General features: G+C 48.3%; 1 protein-coding gene across 1 annotated transcript; it reads left to right on the forward strand.

The window, feature by feature from the left end:
* Nucleotides 1–1,107: 1,107 nt before the first annotated feature.
* On the forward strand, nucleotides 1,108–20,826 carry LOC123406336 (ATP-dependent DNA helicase homolog RECG, chloroplastic). The gene is made up of 17 exons (XM_045099832.1): nucleotides 1,108–1,564; nucleotides 1,650–1,732; nucleotides 1,832–1,949; nucleotides 2,446–3,060; nucleotides 3,145–3,257; nucleotides 4,720–4,954; nucleotides 5,308–5,471; nucleotides 6,213–6,294; nucleotides 6,629–6,718; nucleotides 7,163–7,396; nucleotides 17,368–17,439; nucleotides 17,631–17,783; nucleotides 17,868–18,011; nucleotides 19,186–19,344; nucleotides 19,515–19,598; nucleotides 19,702–20,274; nucleotides 20,374–20,826. The coding sequence occupies exons 1-17, from the start codon at nucleotides 1,529–1,531 to the stop codon at nucleotides 20,464–20,466; spliced, it is 3,048 nt and encodes a 1,015-aa protein (XP_044955767.1). The 5' UTR covers nucleotides 1,108–1,528; the 3' UTR covers nucleotides 20,467–20,826.
* The last annotated feature ends 698 nt before the right edge of the window (nucleotides 20,827–21,524 follow it).

Below are 21,524 nucleotides of genomic sequence, written 5' to 3' on the forward strand. Positions count from 1 at the left end.
GAAGTGTGTTGTGGTAGGTTCAACCTGGCAAATTTCTATATCCCAATGACAGAAGGTGACAAGATGCATCTTTGTGTTGCTGCTACTAAGAATAAAATGTTGTGGTTTATTCATATTGCTTGAGTTTACTTTGTCCACATCATGTCATTGTTCTCCATGCATTACTCTGTTTTACTTAATACTCTAAATGCATGTTGGATAGCAGTCGATGGGTGGAGTAATAGTAATATGTGAAGGTAGGAGTCGGCCTATTTATTTATGGACGTGGTGCCTATATACACATGATCATTGCCGTAAATATTGCATAACCATCCGCTTTTCTATCAATTACCCAACAATATTTTTTTACCCGTATGCTATTTTTTATGAGAGATGCCATTAGGGAAACTATGGCCCCCGGGTCTATTCACAACATATTGGTAAAACCTTGAATATCTTGCTGCCATTTACTTATTTTTATTTTATCTTGATATCTACAATTTTCTACACTCTTGTATGCGTTGGTGCAAGTTGACATGTTCGTGCATCTCAGCGATGCCGAGGCGGCGCTCCCGCCTCGGTTCCGACGATGGTCTTCTTCGGTGACAACCCGCGAACGAGGCGCGAGGTTCTGCGTCCACTCCCGTGTCATCACCTCGGAGAAAATCATCTCCCTACGAGGCCGGTTGAGGCGCCACGCCGCCGCGTCGTACGCGTGGGCGGCATCGTCGACGGTGTTGAACGTGCCGAGGCCGAGGCGCATGTCGCCGGAGCGGATCTCGACGTAGAAGGTGCCGGAGGGGCGAGCGCAGACACCGCGGTAGCCTGAAGTTCCGCGACGGCGAGGCAAGAGAGAGATCAGTAGAGGGCGCGTGGCGAGGCGAGAGACGAGTGGGAGCGGTGGAAGGACGCGTGGAAGGCGCTGAATTTATAGTGAGCGTCGAGTGTCGCGTGCTAAATCTACCGCGACCGCTCGAGCACGCGCAACCGTTCCGTCCGTCCAGGGTTTTAGATAATAAAAGTGTTTGGCAACGAAAAATAAATAAATCAGAATGACCATCTTCTCCTCACGCCTTCCCCTCTTCTTCGGCTCTTCCCTCTCCACTCGTCCCCCTCCCCACCGCCCACCGCCCCACGTCCCCCGCCTGACGCCGACGCCGCACACCGCTATCGCCCGGGGGGGGCAAGCGCTCCATCCGCGCGCACGAGCGCCTCTTCCCGCCCCGCACCGCGGGCGCGCTCCAGCGACTCGTGGGAATCCATTGCCCTCCTCCGCCGCTCCCGCTCCTGCTCCTCTATTCTAAACCCCTAGAACAGTGAGCACCGCCACCGGAGCACCGGAAACTCCGGCGGCTTCCCATTCTTCCCGCAGCTGCGCACCCCCGCATCGCGTATCTCTCCTATCCCCCGGCCGCACCGCCAGGTACGGGGTCTTTCATTCCCGCTCCGTTCGCGCCCTGGAACTTAATGGTATTCCTCCTGGCGCTTCGCGAACTGGGTGCTGCGGGGGTCACGAAGGGTGCCTGCTGGCCGGCCGACGGCCGCCCCAATGATCGCCCCCTCGTCTGCGCAATCATGGCTTAAGGTATTCGGATTCGGACACTTCGCTTGTTACCTTACTGATGAAGCTGAACCCCTACATTGCCTGAAGTGAGGTCGCTCCATTTCAGGGCGGCAGCGAGTGTCATCTAGCTAGGGCGATCTCCTTAGATTTTCGGTGGGGGCGCTCCAAAATGATGTGCTCCAGAATGAGGTATTATTTTGTGCATATCTATCTTTTTCTGCTACTTTGTGTCAGCACATGACTAGCGAGTAATGGTGGAGAAATTAACTGAATTTGTTTGTGTTGCAGGTTTAGGAATGCTCTTGGTTCTCGGTTATTCCGGTGGTGTTCACGTGATAAACACACGTCCGTGCGAAAGCTGTTGGAGGTGGATGGGATATCAGAGAGATCAAAGCTCCTCAACAAAGTATGCGAGTTGTGCCGGTTTCCTGTAACTTTGTTGGTTTTAACCTCAGATTTTTGCCATGCATCAGTATTGAGTCCTTTTTTGTCTATTTCATCTCTTTACACATTCTAGTCCTAGTATAATTGTTTTACTTTTCCAAGTTCTCTAGCCAATATTTGCATGTTTCCAGTTTTCATGCAATGTGTAGATTTCCGTAATCAAAATTGTTTCCTTTTGTGCATGGAATATGTTAACTAGGGATCAGACCCATATATTATGAATTACAAAAGGATCCATTCTTTTGTTTACCATGCTTTGATATTATATTACGACTTATTATCATTGTGGCTTCCCTTAAGCTCATCAACGAATCTATTCAGTGGTCCCTGATTTTTTCCCCATTTGTGTGATTGTCTGTTTAATGCTACCTTTCACCAATTTATACACAAAACTGATATCATCCATTTTTTATCGACAAATAAATGGTGAGCATACTCTGAAATATTTATGGTCGCAGGTGCCTGTTTTGATGGGCTATAGTAACACACAGTATTTGATGGAGCAAGAAAGAGTCCGCAAAGAATCTGCCACAGAGTTGATCAGTGTCTTGAAAGAAATCGATTTTGCAGAAATTTCGGCCAAGTTCCCATGCATAAAAATCGGTGACTCGTCACCAATTGAGCTATATGATGATTCTGCTAATATGAAGTGCAACGAAACCATGCTTTCTGGAAACCTCACAAATTTTATCTTAGAATCTGGTGGAAATTTGGAGACAAATGATGAATTTGCTGACAAGTGCCACCCATTAGGTCCATCTCTAGCAAATGTAAATGATCTTTCAATCAGTGAAGAGAGCTCTCTTACCACTCAGCATATTTCTAGTGAACGAGCAGTTGATGGGGAAGTTTGCCTCGAGTCATTACCTGATGCTGCAACTGCTGATGGTACTGTCTTGGACAAAAATAGAAGGCATTTGCCTGGAGAGTCGGCAGTTGTTACAGAAGCTTGTCCAGAGTCATTACCTGATGCTACAAGTCCCGATAATAATATCTTGGACAAAGATATAAGGTCCTTGCCTGGAACAACTAGTAAGCAATATCGTAAGCTAGAGGATGGTGGTTTCCATACGGTAACTACAGAAGAGCCACTTCACTTTTGTGTTATCTTCAAAAAATTATGAAATTCTTCACATTTGATTTGTTTCTCGATATAGATCCGCAAATTGCTGCAGCATTTCCCCAGGACCTATGCAGATCTACAAAATCCTCAAGATCTAATAGAAGATGGGCAGTACATCATGTTCTTTGGAACTGTTATATCTTCCAAGTAATTCTATATTTTTACATATGAGAGATTTCTTGACATTTTCTTTGGCACCAAAGCCACATGTTAACTGTGCTTCAGTTCAGGCTCGTTGACATGTGACATGCACAGTTGTCCTGGCTTCGCTTTACAATATCTGCCTTCATGCCCTTTGGATTGTTAATACTGTACAGCGTATATTTATCAGTGTTTGATGATTAAGCCTTTATTGTTTTGGAACAAAGTAGTAGAACTGTGACACTATGACAGCTTTGTTCCTCTTGGATGTAGCCCTTCATAATTGTAGATATAACATAGTTTATGACATGATAGAGCATTAGAGCCATATAATTCATGTGCATGTCCAATAAAGCTTAGAGAAATAATTGGTATTGAATTTGTCAGATCTCTTAGACTTGGGCTGCGCTAGGAATTTGGTCATCTTGATTGAGCCATTTTGGCATATCTTGTGGTTTGGCTATGTGCATTCGGTAATCCGCGGAAAGGGGCATAATAACTGCTTCTTGGCTAACAGTAAAGCATTAGAGGTATATAAGATCGTGTTGTAAGTGTAGGGCATTTATTTCGCTATACTCTGGATGTGGTTACAAAATAGGGCACTAACTTTTGTCAAACTATTTTTAACAACAGCCTATAAAGTAAGTTCAGCACAGTACAATTCAGCAAGTGCAAACTGACCCAGTGGTCCGTAGTCCGTACAATATACAAATTTGGATGAAGACCTAGAATCAGTACACTATTTCTAAAGTAGGTAGAAATGAGTTCATAAAAAAATAAAAGATTGAACTCGTAAACTCGAACATGAGCAAAGAACATTGAACTCGTAAACTTTTATGTTGCATTTCCTTCAATCATCTGGGCACGACCTTGCCAACACAAGTTGATAAATCAACTAGTCATACGGCCAGCTCTTTAGCTTTATCTTTTATTCCTTCAAATTGGTCTAACAATTCTCTTTCACTATCACCGATTCAAATATTTTCAGACATCTTAGCAAGCTTAATTTGTAGTGCCACTCTAAGGCAGAGAAGCTGTGTTACATCATGTTTGTTAGAAATGTTGCATGTGACCTTGGTCTTGCTAAGGTAGTAGTGTTCAGTCTGTTATGGTACAATTTAGGAACATATTACATGATGAATATGTTTGTGTGTGCTGTGTGCAGGAAGCAAATTCATATCTAGGTTGTTGCCCAAATGGATGCTCTATAAAAAAAGTATTTTGTAGATGTTGTTCATTACTGAGAATGTAAAAGGGCAATCAGTTAGGTAACATAAAATGAAAAACAGCATTTCATATTATCAGAAATACTCGCTGCTTTATATGCTGACATATATTTGGATGATAATGTCATGCTGATTTAATTGGCTGTAGAATTTCTTATCTGGCTACCTTTTTCCTTCATGTAGAAAGCAGCATGTATTTTAGATTTTTTTCCATCCTTGTTAATATTTTTTATCTCTCTCAGGGGAGTCAGGATTAGAAGTACTTTAGGTTTCGTTGAGGTTGTTGTTGGTTGTTCAATAGTTGAGGCCGAGTTAAGCTCTTCAGATGTGAGTTGTAACTCTGGAGCAGAGCAAAAACAGAGGATTCATTTGCACCTCAAGAAGTTTTTCAGTGGCCAACGTTTCTCTTCTCAATATTTTCTTAACTGCATATCATCAAAACACAAAGAGGGGGATATTGTTTATGTCAGTGGTAAGGTTGGTGAACAAAAACATTTCTTTCTGTTACATTCCACTTGAAAACATTTATTTCTGTTACATTCCACTTGATGATCCTTTCTGCTGGTGTTTCCTGTACACTGATGCGTGTTTGCAGCATGGTACCCCCTCTGTAACTAAATATAAGACGTTTTTGCAGTTCAATTCGTTTGCACTGATTCTGAGCAACGTCTTATGTTTGGTTACAGAGGTAGCACTTTTTTCTTCTGAACCCCTGTTTGATAATGTTATGGTATAAGCACAGTTCTAATAATGGTCTCTTGTGTCTGTCAAGTACCAGGGTTAATGTCCTGTATATGATTTATACCTTTGCACTGATTCTGAACGTGCAGGTCAAGAAGGTACTTTCTAGTGGGCATTATGATTTGAAGGAGTACACTATTGACAAGCTCGAAGAAGAGGAGCAACAAAATGCCCTGCTTGATAGGAAACCATATCCTATATATCCATCAAAAGCGGGACTGGAAGCACGTTTGCTGGGACAGTCCATCTCTAGGTCAGTGCAAGCTTTGTGTTTTCTTTTGGTTTCTAAATGGTTGTTGAGATCTAACTGATGCCCCTCTTAAGTCCACAGTTAGTGTGATTATATTTCTCATCAAATGTGCGCCAAATTGTCCGTTTATATCACCAAAGTATAATTCAGTCAACTGAAATGAAATGTGAAATAATATGTTGGAATGTTGATTGTTTTTGTCATGTCGAACTGGGTTTATGGCCACCACGTTAAGTATAAGGAGGAGGCAGCGGCTTGATCCTCAAGTTTGGATCCATACCAATCTCTTTAGTTTATTTCCAAGTTTGTTAGTGTAGTGCTTACCCATCCTTCGGATTTGATTTAAAATTTCCTTTTCTCAAACCCTCTATGTAAAAGCGGATACAATGTAACCAACTTCTGTCAATTAAATAAATCCTGAAAGATATTAGGCTCCCAACTAAGCACACATGACAGTCTTCTTGAAGTTAAATACTTCCTCCGACCCGCATTAATTGACGCAGCATCTATACAATGTAAAATGGACATTGTAGAGGTTGTATCATTTAATTTGGATCGGAGGGAGTAGTTGATTCTGGATTAAAATGGGAAGAGCCAAATATATAGAAGTGCATAACTTATGTTATGTTGATACTTTAAGGGGTGACTGCAAAACATAAAAAGCGAGCCACCTTGACCTGTGTGGAATGCATGTGGTTACTCATTATTTCCTTCTGGCTATATAATAGTCTCAAATGTTTACAGGGCCTTGAAGATGCTGACTCCAGACATTGATCCTATTCCTCTTGAGGTTCTCACCGAGTTCAACTTGGCAAATCTGTTTGATGTAAGGAGCAATGCCACTAGTTATACTTCACATAACAGAGTTACTTCAATGCAATAGTTCTTTGTGCTAACCTTCCACAACTATACGGACATACGGAGTACATGTCATGTTTGGTCGCTCTCTAAGTGATGCAAGACATGTCCTTTTTTTATCTCTACTTTTGGAGCTTGCAGTTGTGGAACATTGAGCAGTTTCTGGATTCCAACTAATAACTTTTATAGCTGTATTCTACTGTTTTATCTGTTCAAACTTCTATTATTGTATGCCTAGTCATCTGCTTGCCCTCCTAATACTTTTTTCCCCATTTATCAATACCATTTTTGGTCGATGTTAGGCTTACATGGGGATTCACAAACCTAAGAATCGAGATGAAGCTGATTTTGCTCGCCGAAGGCTTATATTCGATGATTTCTTTTATCTCCAGGTATCATTATATTTTCAGTAAACTGCCTTGCTCAGACAGCTTAGCTTTTTAGTGCTACTTCAGAATTTGGATAATGTCATCTTCTTTTGCTAAAGAAAAATAGTTATTTTTTAGTATTTTCCTTCATAACAACTCAATGTATAATCACATTGTATTCTAATTATGGTGCCATCTCTGCAGGATCTCCTTATACATATCTAGAAATTTCAGTATAATTTGTATGCTTGTTCAGTTAGCAAGTTGCTAGAGGAAGCTTAATATGTTTGGTTTGATTATGTTGATTTGAAAACGGCTGAATGTTAATACCTGTGTGATTGTAAAGTTTGAGAGAGTCTTTTGTCACTTTCAGTTCATTATTGTTGTTCATGATACATCGATTTTCATAACTGTGCAAATGAATATGTGCCAGACTGCCAGTAACAAAATCATTTATTATTGTTTCAGTTGGGGAGACTATTTCAAATGCTTGAAGCAGTTGGTACACGGGTTGAGAAGGAAGAATTGCTATATAAGTGTGAAAATCATGAGTTAAATGCTGTAGATGTCAATCAGTGGTCTCCCCTGGCCAATAAATTGTTGAAGGCTCTTCCTTATTCACTTACTGCGAGTCAACTAAATGCTGTTAAAGAGATTATATGGGATCTCAGAAGACCAGTTCCTATGAACAGGCTCTTGCAAGTAATTATTTGTGTTCTTCTTGGTTTGTTAACTTTTTTTTTGTTCTTGTTTCTGGACTTATTTATACCTCCAATTGTTTGAAAATATAGAGCATGCTTGCGTGTAGAGCAAGAAAACACAATGACTAACGTACCCCCAATTATTATATCTCTAGTGCTTTATTCAAAGCATGCATGTAGGGAATACACAGTAAAAACTGGACATTTATTAGGTTTATAGATGAAACTACACACTTTGCATTGGAATATGGAACATGCCTCATGTTTGTGAACAAGAAATATGCGCAAGCTTTCAAACAGAGTAGTGAGTTTTTTTTTCTTCGAGAAAACGCAAAAGATCTTTGTGTTTCATTGTGTTGAAAAGATAGAGTTTTGTTACAATCCTGCTAAGAGGCCAAGTTCGGGCAAAAGCAGGGAATAGATAGTGTACACCTGAGGTGGTTGGCAAGATGACCCAAAGTCCACGAGCACCAGCTCGTGCCCATTGCTCGGCTTCGTCCTCGATCTTAGAGACCAGGGCATGGACGAGAGGTTGGGCACTGTCGAATATGCACTCGTTGCGTTGCTTCCAGATCATCCACGGCGCCAGGAAGGTAATGGAGGCGGGACCCTTGCGCATCTGTGTAGGCGTGTTTTGCTTGGCGTGGAGCCACCAGTCCATGAGGGTATCTTCCTGATTTGGGCCTGTGTTGGTCAACCTTAGCAAGGCTGAGATCTCATGCCAAGTCAGTCTGGCGAAAGGGCGGCACTCCAGGAGGAGGTGACGCATCGTCTCGGGCCTGGTCGCACACTGGGCATTGGGGCTGGTGTTGGAGACCACGCCTAGCGAGGCAATCAGCAGTCCAGTACCTGTCTAGGTTGGCCAGCCAGTGGAAATTTTCACATGCGGCGGCGCCCAGCTCTTCCAGATGGGCTTCCAAGAGAAGCAAGTTGCGGATCCGTGGAATGTGGTGAGGTAGCGGGAGCTAGCAGTGTAGGTGCCGGAGGCTGTCCACTTCCAAACAAGCATGCCAAGGGCATGCGAGAGCAAGAAGTGTTTGATCGCCTGCCAGACTTGCATGTATTGGCCAATCTCGTTTATGCCAAGGGTCCCATGAATGTCTCATGCCCAGCTATGACCCTGTAAACCTTCAGCGACGATCCGAATATTGCGGCGACGCTTGGAGATGCAACTGTATAGTACTGTGGCGATTTTGCAAATTGATTGCCCATTGATCCAATGGTCCTCCTAGAAAAGCGCAGTTAGGCCGTTTCCAATTGTCATCGTGGTGGAGGCAAAGAAGAGCGCCCTTTCCTCGACAGACAATTGCACGTCAGGCTACACCAGGCGCACTCAAAATTGGTGCACGAGAACCAAAGCCTGCATAGCCTCAGGACGAGGCTAGCACGCTCGAGGTCCTCGACATCGAGGCCACCGTGCGAGATGGAGTGGCAAACGCAGCGCTAGTTGACGTGGCAGTGGCCACGTTGGCAGCTGCGCAACCAGCCCATAAGAAGCCAGGCTGAATCTTCTCGATTTGAAAAAGTGTCTTTTTGGTGGCGTGAATGTGAGGAGCTGGAGCATGGGAATGGCACCCAGGACAGACTTCACTAGCATGAGGCGCCCGTTTTGTTCATCAGGCCAACCTTCCAAGCGGGGAGACGCCCGACGATCCCTTCGACAAAGGGCTGTAATTGGGCAGCGGTAGGTCGCCATTGTGTCAGGGGCCTCGAGATAGGTGATCGACAACTCAACAATATGGCAGCCCAGGTGCGCAAGCACATCCGTTGCCTCATCCGTGTCGCAATGCAGCAACGAGGTGGAGCTCTTGGCGTAATTCACCCTCCAAAATCTCCCGCATGACCATGCTGTCGCTGGACAAACAGTGGCAAAAAAGTACCACATCGCGGGGTTCGAACGTCTAGGGTGTAGCTGAGTCATGATTCCTAGGTAGATCGTACGCTTGATGAGCCTTTCTATTGTGTCAACACCGAGCACAAATAGTAGTGGCGACAGGGGATCACCTTGACGGAGCCCCTGCCGGTGCCAAATAGGGGGGCCCGGCTTGCCATTCATCGGGACGCGTGTGCTTGCCAACGAGAGGAGGATAGAGATCCACTCCAAGAAGCTGTTCCCGAAACCATATCGGCAGAGGACCTTGAAGAGGAAGGGCCAAGCCAGCAAGCGCGAGGTCCAATTTGAGCAAGACTCGCGGGGCACCCAACAGGTGGAGGAGCCCAGCTGATTGAAGGCAAACTTTGACCGGTGATAAACACGTTTTGGTATCAACTGACAAGGTGATCCAGCTTAGGGGCGAGGAGCAGAGAGAGCACTTTGGCGAAGATCTTGGCCACCAGGTGGATTAGGCTTATTGGTCTGCCCCAACGCAAGGCACCCGGGCCCGACGGCTTCACCGCAGCGTTCCTAACGGCATGTTGGAGCTGGCATATGCGTGCTTCATTAGCAGGGTGATCAATGCCTGGTTGAGGCTACAGAAGCCACGACCCCTTATCTTGTACAACTGTTGGAAGACATCGACGAAGTCTTGTCGTACCATACTCCAACATGCCCTTAGGAACGCTGCGGTGAAGTTGTCGGGCCCGGGTGCCTTGCGCTGGGGCAGACACTTGATCGCCTCGTAGACCTCTTCGACGCTGAAGGGAGCATCAAGGTCGTCTAGGTCACTGGGCATGATGAGCTCGGACCGGCAGTGCGAAGGCAGCTTCCGCCATGCTCTCTTGCTCGAAGAGCACCTGTCCGTCCACGGTGAGGCCAGAGATCTTGTTCTTCTGCCGGCATAAAGAGCATTGCCAGTGGAAGAAATTGGTATTGGCATCATCGTCTTTCAGATTGGCGATCCTGGCGCGTTGTCGAGCGAAGGTGCGTTCCATAGAAGCCAAGCCAAGATAGGAAGTCTTGAGCTGCTTACGGAATCAATCCTCATATGACGTCAACATATGGTCTTCTTGAGCCTTGTCAAAACGCGAAATGAGCTCACGCGAGATGGCCGTCTTATTTCTAATGTTCCCAACAGAAAGGAAACTCCAGCTCGTCAGCTTCTGGGCCGCGGCTTGCAAGTGGAGCATCAGACGACGGAAGGGGTCAATGTCGTGGACTGAGCTCCAAGCCATAGTCATTGTCTCGTGGAAGCCATCAAGGCGCAACCATAAATCCTCAAAGTGGATTTGGTGATGCATAGCCGGCATTGGGGTACAATCCAAGAGCAATGGTCTTGAGGCTAGGCATCGTAGGTGGCAAGCGACATGGGCATCCTCCCAGTCAGGGGCGTAGAGCACTCTGTCCAGGTGCACTAGAGTGGGGGCGGGGGCTACTCGTTCGACCATGTGTAAGCCTTCGGAATGTCCCTATCGTGTGTCTATTCAGATTACCATTGCTCTTGTCCTCATCGCGGTAGATTAGGTCAACATCCGCGCAGAGCATTCATGGCCCATGGCAATCGCGCAGCTCTTGTAGAAACGCAATTTTATAGACATCGTCCTGCGGTCCGTAGACCACTGTCATCCACCAAAGGGGGGGATAGAGCATGTGGTAACCTTGGCGGTGAACATGTTTGCGGAGAACGTCGGGTTCGTGAGATTCACGACCATGCTCTTCTAGGCTAGGACGATGTCGCTACGGATGTCGTTCGATGCGAGGTAGGCGTAATCGTCAAACTCAACGTCAAGTGTGTCAAGAACCATCGATGGGCAAATTAAGGCCAACTTTGTTTCCTGAAGGCAAGCGATGGTTGCACCGGTGGTGTCCGACAGCGACCTAATGGCAGACCGCCTAGCATGGGCAGTCCACAAACGTTCCAAATCACCATCTTTGGGCGGTGATCCATAACAAATATGATTGACGAGGAAAGATTGGAGCGCGACAAGGGCTAAGTCTCGCAAGCAACAACATTGTTCGTGGAGATCGTCGTCGGGGAAGTTACAATAGCAGAGAGCTTGTGGTCGACAAGCATGGCGATGGCCAAGAGGGCGGTGAGCGGGATGGGTTCGACAAAGATGCCATCGTCTGCCATCGTACGCCTTCATCTCCAAGGCCATGATCTTCTGATTGATGCCATGATCTCGAGAGTTTGCATGATGTGAACCTGCGCCCTCTGTTCCGCAGTAGGTGGCGCCGCCGTAGGTGAGGATGCAACACAAGCCGAGCGGCCACGTCGAGGAGTGAAATTTAGAGGGTGGCGTGGCCTCTTCCCGGGTGCGGGCATCATGGCCTCGATCTGCTTCGTGTCAGCAGCCAAAAAGTTGTTGCACGTTCATGATTTGCGGGGGTTGGCATGAGTCATGGAGGGACGAAGGATGGCGGGAGAGAGGCAAAACGGCCGGGACGGAACGCATGTGGGTGTGATCAATAGGCGCCATCCTCTGCGTGTCTTGATTGGGCCCGGCCAAGGGCGATGCGGGCCTCTGCGATGGGTCAACAGAGTGGACTTGGTCGTCCTAGGCCTTTGCAGAGTCGTGAAGGGCTGTTGGTCCATCGCTGCCAGCCCATCCTTCAAAGGTGGCTCAGGATTGTTGGCGGAGGGTCCGGGCATGGTACCTGGTTCGAAACATGCGCGCTCATGTCGGTTGATCGTTTAGCAGAAGAATCCAAAATGGCGCTAGTCGCTGACGGATACAAAACACCACTTTGGCCCGAGAGAGCGTCGTTGGCCGGCAAGTGTGGCCCGGGCGGCTGCGAGTCTGGCACTTTGCTGGCAGAGGCAACATAGAGTCAGAGATTAGATCCCGACGAGAGCTGAGGCTAGGAAGGCCAAAGCTTGACCCCCACCGAGGCGTCCTCACGCGCTCCAGGAGATGCGGAGTGCAAATCGTAGGAGGCTTCTGGAGTGTTCTTCGCCAATGGGGTGCCGCCAGCGATTGCGTCCAGCCGAGCAACGTATCCAGCCAGACCCACGTTTGCGTCGCATGCAACTTTGGAGGCAGGGCCCTTTGTCAAAAGAAGCCCATCCTTCCTTTTCGCCTTTCCTTTTGTGGCACGGTGACTAGATCGTCGTGGCCCATGCATGCTTGACTAGGGCAACATCTCTTTCTCTGGCCATCCTATGGACGGCGGCGGCGCAGCTTCGTGGGATCCCCAGGTGGAGGCCATGGCCACTCCATCTGACCAGAGCGAGTGGTGATCAGCATGCCAGCCCAAGGAATCCATCACCATGCCGTCTGTGCGTCCACGACGTCGTTGATGGCCAGAGACTAGGGCCAGGGCTAGGACTGCACCCCGCACCTGTGTTTTCGTCCCCCGTCGTTGCCAGCGGCCTGTATGCCGCGAGCATAGGAACTGTCGACCTCTGTGCGAACGAGGGCGATGGCGATGGGGTAGGTGAGGGTACGGGCGGTCAGGGTGGACGTGCCAGAGCGGCTGGGGATTTGCTCGACGATCTCTAGCGTGGCTGCACGGCAGATTCCGGCCGGGTCGTGTGCGCGTCCAGCGAGCTGGAACATGGCGAGATCGTCGGGGAGCATGTTTGCGGGTGAGGTGCTTGATCTAGACGCCCATCCCCAAGATGTGCTCCGCCGTCGCCATGTGCCAGGCATGGGCGGGGATGCTCCGGAGCTCAAGCTCAACGCGGTTGGTAGAAACTAGGGTTCTACCGGGTCTTGGCCGGAGGTTGTAGGGGAAGGAGGGGATCGGCTGTGGTCGCCGGCGCAGGGGCGTCGTCTCGCACGGATGGGGGCGGCGGCGTGATGGAAGAGGCGGCTAGGGTTAGGGCACCGGCTCCTAGTTGGAGCCGATCAAAATAGATTGATATTTGCTTAATCTCAAAAGTGCTGATTACATGACTATATATAAGTTCCCCTAGGCTATAATAAACTGGGCTAAGCCCCTAATATTATTAAGATAACTGGGTCAGTTTTGCTAACTGGGCCTCTGGTCATAACATTTCTCCCCGCCTGCGCAAACAGCTCGTCCTCGAGCTGGACGTCTAGAAAATGTTGGCGGAACTCCTTGGGCTGCTCCCAAGGTGCCTTCGGAGGGTTGAGCTGGTCCGAAGTACGTCGTGCATCAAGGCTTGGAATGTCGCCGGCGCATTGGAGAGACCGAAAGGCATCACCAAAAACTCGAAGTGATCGTGATGGTAGCCAGAACGCAAGTCGAGCGTAGGGAATAATCGTGGCCCTGGCGGCTCTTCCCGGAGCTCCTCCACGACCGGTATAGGAAAATTGACCCGCGTCGTCGTGGCAGTGAGAGCACGGTAATCGAGGCAGAAACGCCACGAGCCCTCGGGCTTGTGAACAAGGAGCACCGGTAAAAGATCGCCGTGCCGCTGTAGGAGATGAGCCAATAGGGGTGGCTCGGAGGCTGCTATGGCGGTCGACAGCTGAGAGGGAACTACTGGAGAAGTGCCACCCTCGCCCTTCCACTGCACTATGCGCCCTTGACGCCAAAAAGTCATGACCAGTGCGTCGAAGTCCCAAAGGATGGGTCCGAGCGTCCACAAGAAGTTGAGGCCGAGGATGAAGTCGTAGTCGCCCAAGTCAATGCCGACGCACGTGATGGCGAAGGACTCGTCGCCGATGAGGATGGGAACCTGCTGCGCAATTCCATGGCAGCGGAGACGGTCACCGTTAGCCACGGTAACTCGGAGCTGCTCGCCGCCCGTCGGCTGGAGGGCCAGGCGACGCATAGTAGACGCGGGCAGGAAGTTGTGCATAGAGCCCATGTCCAGGAGAGCTAAGAGGCGCTCCCCATTAACCATCACTGGCAACAATATCGTTGTTTCCGCTCATATGCCGGCAAGAGCATGGAGGGAGACCACGAGAGCGGTGGCTGACGCCGGGGCCGCCGCCTCGGCAAGCTCGGAGGGAGCTGTATCCGTTGCGACATAGTCGTCTGCCTCCAGGTAGAAGAGGCGCGGGCAGACGTGGCCTGGCACGTAGGGCTCATCGCAGTTGAAACATAACCCCTGTCGACGACGCTCGTGTTGTTCGGCCGGGGTTAGCCGACGGAACGGTCGAGTTGCTGCCGTGGTGGGAGTCCCTGTCGCCGGCTGGTCAGGCCGGCTGGGTGTAGACATAGCCGGCTGAGGGGTGGGCGAGGTGCCTGGGCCGGGAATGCCTGCTGCATAGAGACCGCCCGTTGCTCGAATGCACGAGCATAGTACATGGCGGTCTGGATGTCCTGTGGTCTCTGAAGCTCCACGTCCACGCGGATTTGATCCGGCAGACCGCCGACGAAGAGCTCGGCCCGCTGACAGGCCGTCACGCCGGACGCGTGGCACGCCAGGGCTTGGAAGCGGTCGGCGAAGTCCTGCACCGTGGAGGTGAAGGGGAGTCGGCCTAGCTCCGCCATCCGGCTCCCGCGTACCGGCGGCCCGAAGCGAAGGAGACAGAGCTCGCAAAAGCGCCCCCATGGGGGCATGCCGTCCTCGTCCTGTTCGAGGGCGTAGTACCACGTCTGCGCGGCGCCTTAGAGGTGATATGAGGCGAGCCGGGTGCGGTCCGATTCGAGCGTGCGTTGCCCCCGAAAGAACTGCTCACACTGATTAAGCTAGTTGAGGGGGTCCTCGGTGCTGTCGAAGGTGGCGAAGCGTGGCGGTGTCTGAGTGTGACTGTTGTGGCCGTACGGGTCGGCGGTGTGGAGCAGCATGGGGGGCGGCGCCGGGTCGGTGGACGCACGGGATCCCCCGTGAAACGGTTGCCCGTCGAGGCCGGCGTAGGGACCCGCGGAGCTGGAGGGCTCGACGTACTGCAAGGCGGGCGCCGGCTGTGGTGACGACCCGGCCAACCAGGCCGGAAGCGGTGACGGCGAAGGCGGGAACCGGACCTGGTGGATCGGGACTCCCACCGGGGCGGTCGTAGCCGGCCCGGAGTGGATCGGGGGGGGGGGGGGGCTGCAGTGGCGGCTGCTGTTGTAGCGGGGAAACGGGCACGGCGGAGGCCGTAGTGTCGGCGACGGCCACTACGGCTAGGGCGGGAGGCAGCTGCAGCGGCCCAGCGAGCACCGCGGAGGCCGCCGGGTGCGGCGGTTGCCACGGCAGGAGCAGCTGCCCGGTGGCAGCGGCGGGTGGCGCGGCCAGCGGCGGTCCGTAGGGCCCAACCAAGTAGAGGCGGATGCCCTGGACCGCGGTGGCGAGATCACGGAGCGCTGCGGTGACTTCCTCCGGTGTGAAGACGGTGGGAACCGGCGCGGCGGAGGTGACCGACACCGGCAGAGAAGGGGTGCCGGCCGTGGTGGCCAACGGGGCGGTGGTTGCGGTCGGCAGCGGGAGGGTTGAGGTGGGCGGCGGTGAAGACATGATCGCACCGAAGCTACCTGATACCAAACTGGTAGAAACTAGGGTTCTACCGGGTCTTGGCCGGAGGTTGTAGGGGAAGGAGGGGATCGGCTGTGGTTGCCGGCGCAGAGGCACCGTCTCGCACGGATGGGGGCGGCGGCGCGATGGAAGAAGCGGTTAGGGTTAGGGCATCGGCTCCTAGTTGGAGCCGATCAAAATAGATTGATCTTTGCTTAATCTCAAAAGTGCTGATTACATGGCTATATATAAGTTCCCTAGGCTATAATAAACTGGGCTAAGCCCCTAATATTATTAAGATAACTGGGCTAGTTTTGCTAACTGGGCCTCTGGTCATAACAGCGGTATTCAAACCCATCGCAACCGGCATGGGTGAGCTTGCAGCACGGGCGGAGCGACAAGGTGAAGCGTGGGCAGTTGATGAAGTGCTCACCCCTCATGCGATTAATGGATGCCTTGGAACCGAAGATTACGAGGAAATCCTCGGGGTTGTGTGCGTGGACGTTGAAGTCAGTCTTCCTCAAACTCGAACATGCTGCACAGCAGCTCGAAGATTTCGCCAGAGGAGACCCGCGGCCTGTTGCCCGTGGTAGCAACCAGCATGCGGGAGAGCACCTCCTCAACTTCCATCTTGGCGGAGTGCGCCATGATGACCCGTGCTGGTTCAGCAGTGGCCGCCTGTGCAGCCGGAGCTGGGAGCGGAGGCGGGGGTGGAGTGGCAACACGGGGAAGGGCAGCTCCAGGGTCGGCGGGACCGGCACGGCTGGGTGTGGCCAGATCTCCATGGAAATCGTCGCAACCGCGGGAGTCGTGGCCAGAGATGATGGCAGCGCGGACACCAGATATCATTGGTGCAGTCCCGTACTTGATGGTTGTGGTCCAGGCAGCGGGAACAGTCCGGCGACCTCCTCTGGGGACGGACTGCGCAGGAGCTGCTGGGTTGTGCTCGGTGCAGGCGCAGGATGGGGGCGACGGCGGTTTTTGCGACGCGGTTGCGGGAACCCGTCTGCATCCACCACGGCGACCCCAAGATGCGATGCACCTCGGAGCGGTGACCGATGTGGGCTGAGGCAGGCAGCCGCATGGCTGCCGCTGCAGGGCCAGGCGCAGGAGGCAGCACGGGAGCAGTGCTCCGGGGAGTCGGCGGCGAGCGGACGATCTTGCTGTAGGAGTGCGCGGAGGACTCACCATCCGAGTCGAACCAGCCTCCTCCATCCCCGGAGGAGACTCGGTCGCTGGAGAGGGAGCGCGAGCCGGGGATCACCTTGGGAAGTAGGAGGGGATAGGGCGGAGGGCCACCAGTGGGGAGTCTGGCAGCGAGATTGGTGGAGGGGGCTGGGTCTGGCTAGGCTAGTGGGAGTGGGAGCGGAGCGGAGTCCATCCTCTCTGATTTACCCTCAAAATTACAGAGTAGTGAGTTGCTTGATAGAACTGGTTAACTGCATCATATTTTTCTTCTCAGCCTCTGTCTGATAGTTTATTTGGAGTAGTTTCAACTGGTGTATCATCCATTTCATTCCCACCTTGCCTTTTTATGTTTAAATGACCAGTATACATTATACATCCTTCTGTTTCAAATTCCAAATGTGATACTACAAAACTCCTGTATTTATGTGTACGAGCTCTCTATTTTATCAATCAGAGATCTACACAAGAGTTTTTTTGTATGCTAGTTACAAATGTGCTACTCAAACATATTGAAGCTTGTATGAATATTTCTACAAAATCATTGTTTTTGTAACAGGGGGATGTTGGTTGTGGTAAAACTATAGTTGCTTTCCTAGCATGTATGGAGGTTGTTAACTCAGGATTTCAGGTACACTCTTCAAATTTGACATCCTTCTGTACTGTTATTACAGCATGCCAAAGGATTTTTTACTAATGATACCCATACATGCTAAATCCAAATGGGACCTATAAGTAAAATGATTATCATCCTGCTCGTGGTCCTTTCTTTATTCAGGAGAGATTTGTCTGGTGTATTAACTTTATAATTTTATTTTGTAGGCTGCTTTCATGGTTCCAACTGAGGTACTTGCTGTTCAGCATTATGAACACCTAACTTCATTGCTGGAGAAGTTAGATGGAGATGAATGCAAACCAAATATTGCCTTGCTAACTGGTTCAACTTCCACCAGAGAGTCGAGGATAATTCGGAATGTAACCCATTATCTCTAGTCCCAACACTTTTCAAGTTTTGACACTGCATATTTTTCATATCTTTACGTGTTTTATACATGGCAGGGTCTCAAGACTGGAGAAATATCAATGGTCATTGGAACACACACCTTAATAGCTGATAAAACTGACTTCTCAGCTTTACGTATCTCTGTTATAGATGAGCAGCAACGTTTTGGTGTTATTCAACGTGGAAGGTTCAATAATAAGGTAATATACTGACCACTTTTATTCACTCAATTATTAACTATACATGTAGTTTCTGCGTGTTACATCATTCCTATGCTGAGATGCAGTTTCTGGAATCTAGTCATGGATTTATAAGGAATCATACTTATCATGGACATGGAGTGTGCTTGTGATATATTCATGTCGCTTTTGCATGCATTGTTTCGTGGTAAATAATGTAAAAAAAGCATGGAAAAGATAATCAGCACTTTCCTACTGAATTTGCTCCTGTTGCTCATTTTTCTGCATGCACATGCACTAACTACCATATAGATACGTAGAACAATATAAGGTGCCCCCACCCCCCTGCCAATGCTCATTTTCCCAATTGAACATACTGTTTCATATTGCTGACCTTCGGCATAATTTCTTGCAATGACTATGATATCCTTTTGTGTATTAGTATGTCAAATAACAGACTTCGATTTACATCTCAAATACTGAATTCGCCGAGAACTTAGCCATTTGAAAAGCTCCGGTCTGTCCAAATACCATGAGCGGTGCCCATTGGTAAAAACAGTTTTGTGCTTGAATTATATCAACATAGATACCTTCTATCTATTGCTTTTACTGCATCTTATGGTCAATTTTGTTGTCTATGCACAATTTCTATTTGAAAAGCTCCATAGTCTTTCCAAATACCACAACCATTGCCCATTTGTGAAACGAACAGCAGTTTGTGGTTGTGTATGCACAATTTTTATATATTTGAACTCAATACATGATTGTGGTCCTTGTGCCTTGTGGATGCACGTCTACTGTATGCTCTCATTTATCCAAGGAATTTTTTGCTGATTACTACCTCGGTTCGAAAACAGACATCATCCTAGAATACAAGTAGTCAACTTTCTCAGACTTCCGCCACTAATATATGTAGAAGCAATAAAAGATTAACTTCATTACATGAAAACCTATCATCAAAAGTACTTGCATATCATGATGTTGTTAACATTTCGTAACACCAAATTAGAAATGTAAGGGTGAAATGAGTGTAACAAGAAAACAAAGGTAGTTGTTGCCTTTCCCTAAAAAAGAAGGTAATTATTACCTTTGAGATCCAAATTTCATTTGTTAATTTCTGCCATCCTATTTTCGCTTCAAGTTGAACAAGATTAGCATTTTTGTTGCCAAGCCATCTTACTGCAACTCGTTACAGCTGTATACTTCGTCTTCAAAGCTGAGTGATGAAGATACAAGCGCAGATGTGGCTTCTGATTCTGAAACATTTATGGCTCCCCATGTTCTTGCTATGTCAGCTACCCCAATTCCAAGAACACTGGCTCTTGCTTTATATGGGGATATGTCTCTTACTCAGGTACTTGCTACAGATGCATTGAGTTCTCTAAGTAATTGCTAGTCATCTAGAACCTTGTACTTCACCAAATTTATTTGGAAACACATATTTTTGGAAGTGTTTCTTGCATTACTGTTCTCATTTCTCACCGGTATTTGGAATATTTACAATCGAAACCCACTTCTTTATAGATTACAGATTTGCCTCCAGGAAGGCAACCTATAGAAACTCTTGCTCTTGAAGGAAATGACGCTGGGTTTGAAACTGTCTTCCAGGTGATGACGTAATTTGCTGTTGGATATAGAGATTCTTCGTTTGTTCTGTCTTTGTTTGCATTACTCAGTGTTTTCCTATATTCTTTTGGCTTGCGTCTTGCAGATGATGAGGGATGAACTTATCGATGGAGGCAAAGTCTACCTCGTTTATCCTATCATAGAAGAATCAGAGCACCTACCGCAACTTCATGCTGCTAAAGCCGATTTCGATTCCATAAAACAAAAGTTCGAAGGTTATCCATGTGGGTTGTTGCATGGCCGCATGAAGGGCAACGAGAAGGATGAAGCTCTGGGCAGTTTTAGATCCGGGGAAACGCGTATTCTCCTGGCAACACAAGTTATTGAGATCGGAGTCGATATTCCTGATGCTTCTATGATGATTGTCATGAATGCCGAGAGATTTGGAATGTCTCAGTTGCACCAGTTAAGAGGCCGGGTCGGTCGCGGGGGAAAGAAATCCAGATGTGTATTCCTGTCCTCCACTTCCAGCACATTGCCAAGGTTGAAGGTGCTTGAAAATTCGTCCGATGGATTCCACCTTGCTAACGCTGACCTTGTGATGCGTGGCCCCGGCAATCTACTTGGCAAGAAACAGTCAGGGCATCTTCCGGAATTTCCAATAGCCAGATTGGAGATTGATGGGGGTATTCTGCAAGAAGCCCATCTTGCTGCACTGGTAAGTTGCCCAAACCTCCCATTTCTCCTCTTCCTTGGGAAAGCACAGCAGATCAGACTGAACGTACATTAACTTGTTTGCTACAAACCTGCAATGCAGAAAGTTTTGGGAACGAGCAACGACCTATCGATGTTTCCGCGTCTGAAAGTGGAGCTCAGCATGAGGCAGCCGTTGTGCCTTCTTGGAGACTGACCTCTCTCGTTCCACCGGACCGATAATGCAATGCGACCCTGCGAAGCTGCCATAGTATAAGGCATTTTAGTGTGCAATTGTATTGAAGCTAATTCTGGTGGCAAAGCTGGCATGACCATATGTTGCTGGGCGTAGCAACGCTCTAGGCCTCTAAACCTATTGAAAGCTGCGTATATTGTGCGATCAAGACATGGTTAATGGCGAGATGGTACTTTTAGTTTAGGATCTCTTTTTCTAAAAGATATTGTGAAGAGAGCTTAAAAACCATCGCTGCCGATCACCCTGATGATTAGTGGATACCAAAACGAGGAGGCAGCTACGAAGAAAGATGGAATCGAGTTGCGCTTCTGTCTTTCCTGATTTTGTTTAGTTTCCTTGCCGGATTCCTTAGTCTTCTCTACTTGAAATACATAGAAGGCCTCTTTGATTCACGGGAATTTTAAAACATAGGAATAGGAAAAGTATAGGGTCGAAGTGGCATGTTCATTTGTTTGATGTCATGGAAAAACAAAGAAATTGTAAAAAGAGGTTGGAGTGGATGTTAGATTTCCTATGAAATGTAATACTCCCTCTATGCCCTTAGACTACCACAATGGAGTAACATAGGTAGTAATATAGAGGTCATGTAAACAAAAAATATGATGTGACAACTAATTAATAAAAAAAGAGAAAAATTGAATAACTTAACTAATTATTCATATTAGGAGTAACATAACACATAACAAAACAAGATGAGTCTATAATGTAATAAATGCAAGGCTCAATGTTAGTCTCTATTCATGATGGGTAGTAACATGAGTAATAACATACATATGTTACTAGTTTAAGTTACTACCTTCACAGTGGATAGTAACATAAGGGTAGTAACATTGAACATTTCATTTATTATTAGCCTATAGACTCATCTTGCCTTGATATCCGTTATGTTACTCCTAGTATGATAACATGCTAAGTTATTCATTTTTTTTCTTCTCATTAACTAGTTGGCACATCATATTACTTGCTTAGATGACATCTATGTTACTACGCATGTTACTTTCATTGTGGGTAGTCTTATA

Source organism: Hordeum vulgare, chromosome 6H, assembly GCF_904849725.1.
Source record: "Hordeum vulgare subsp. vulgare chromosome 6H, MorexV3_pseudomolecules_assembly, whole genome shotgun sequence".
NCBI lineage: Eukaryota > Viridiplantae > Streptophyta > Magnoliopsida > Poales > Poaceae > Hordeum > Hordeum vulgare.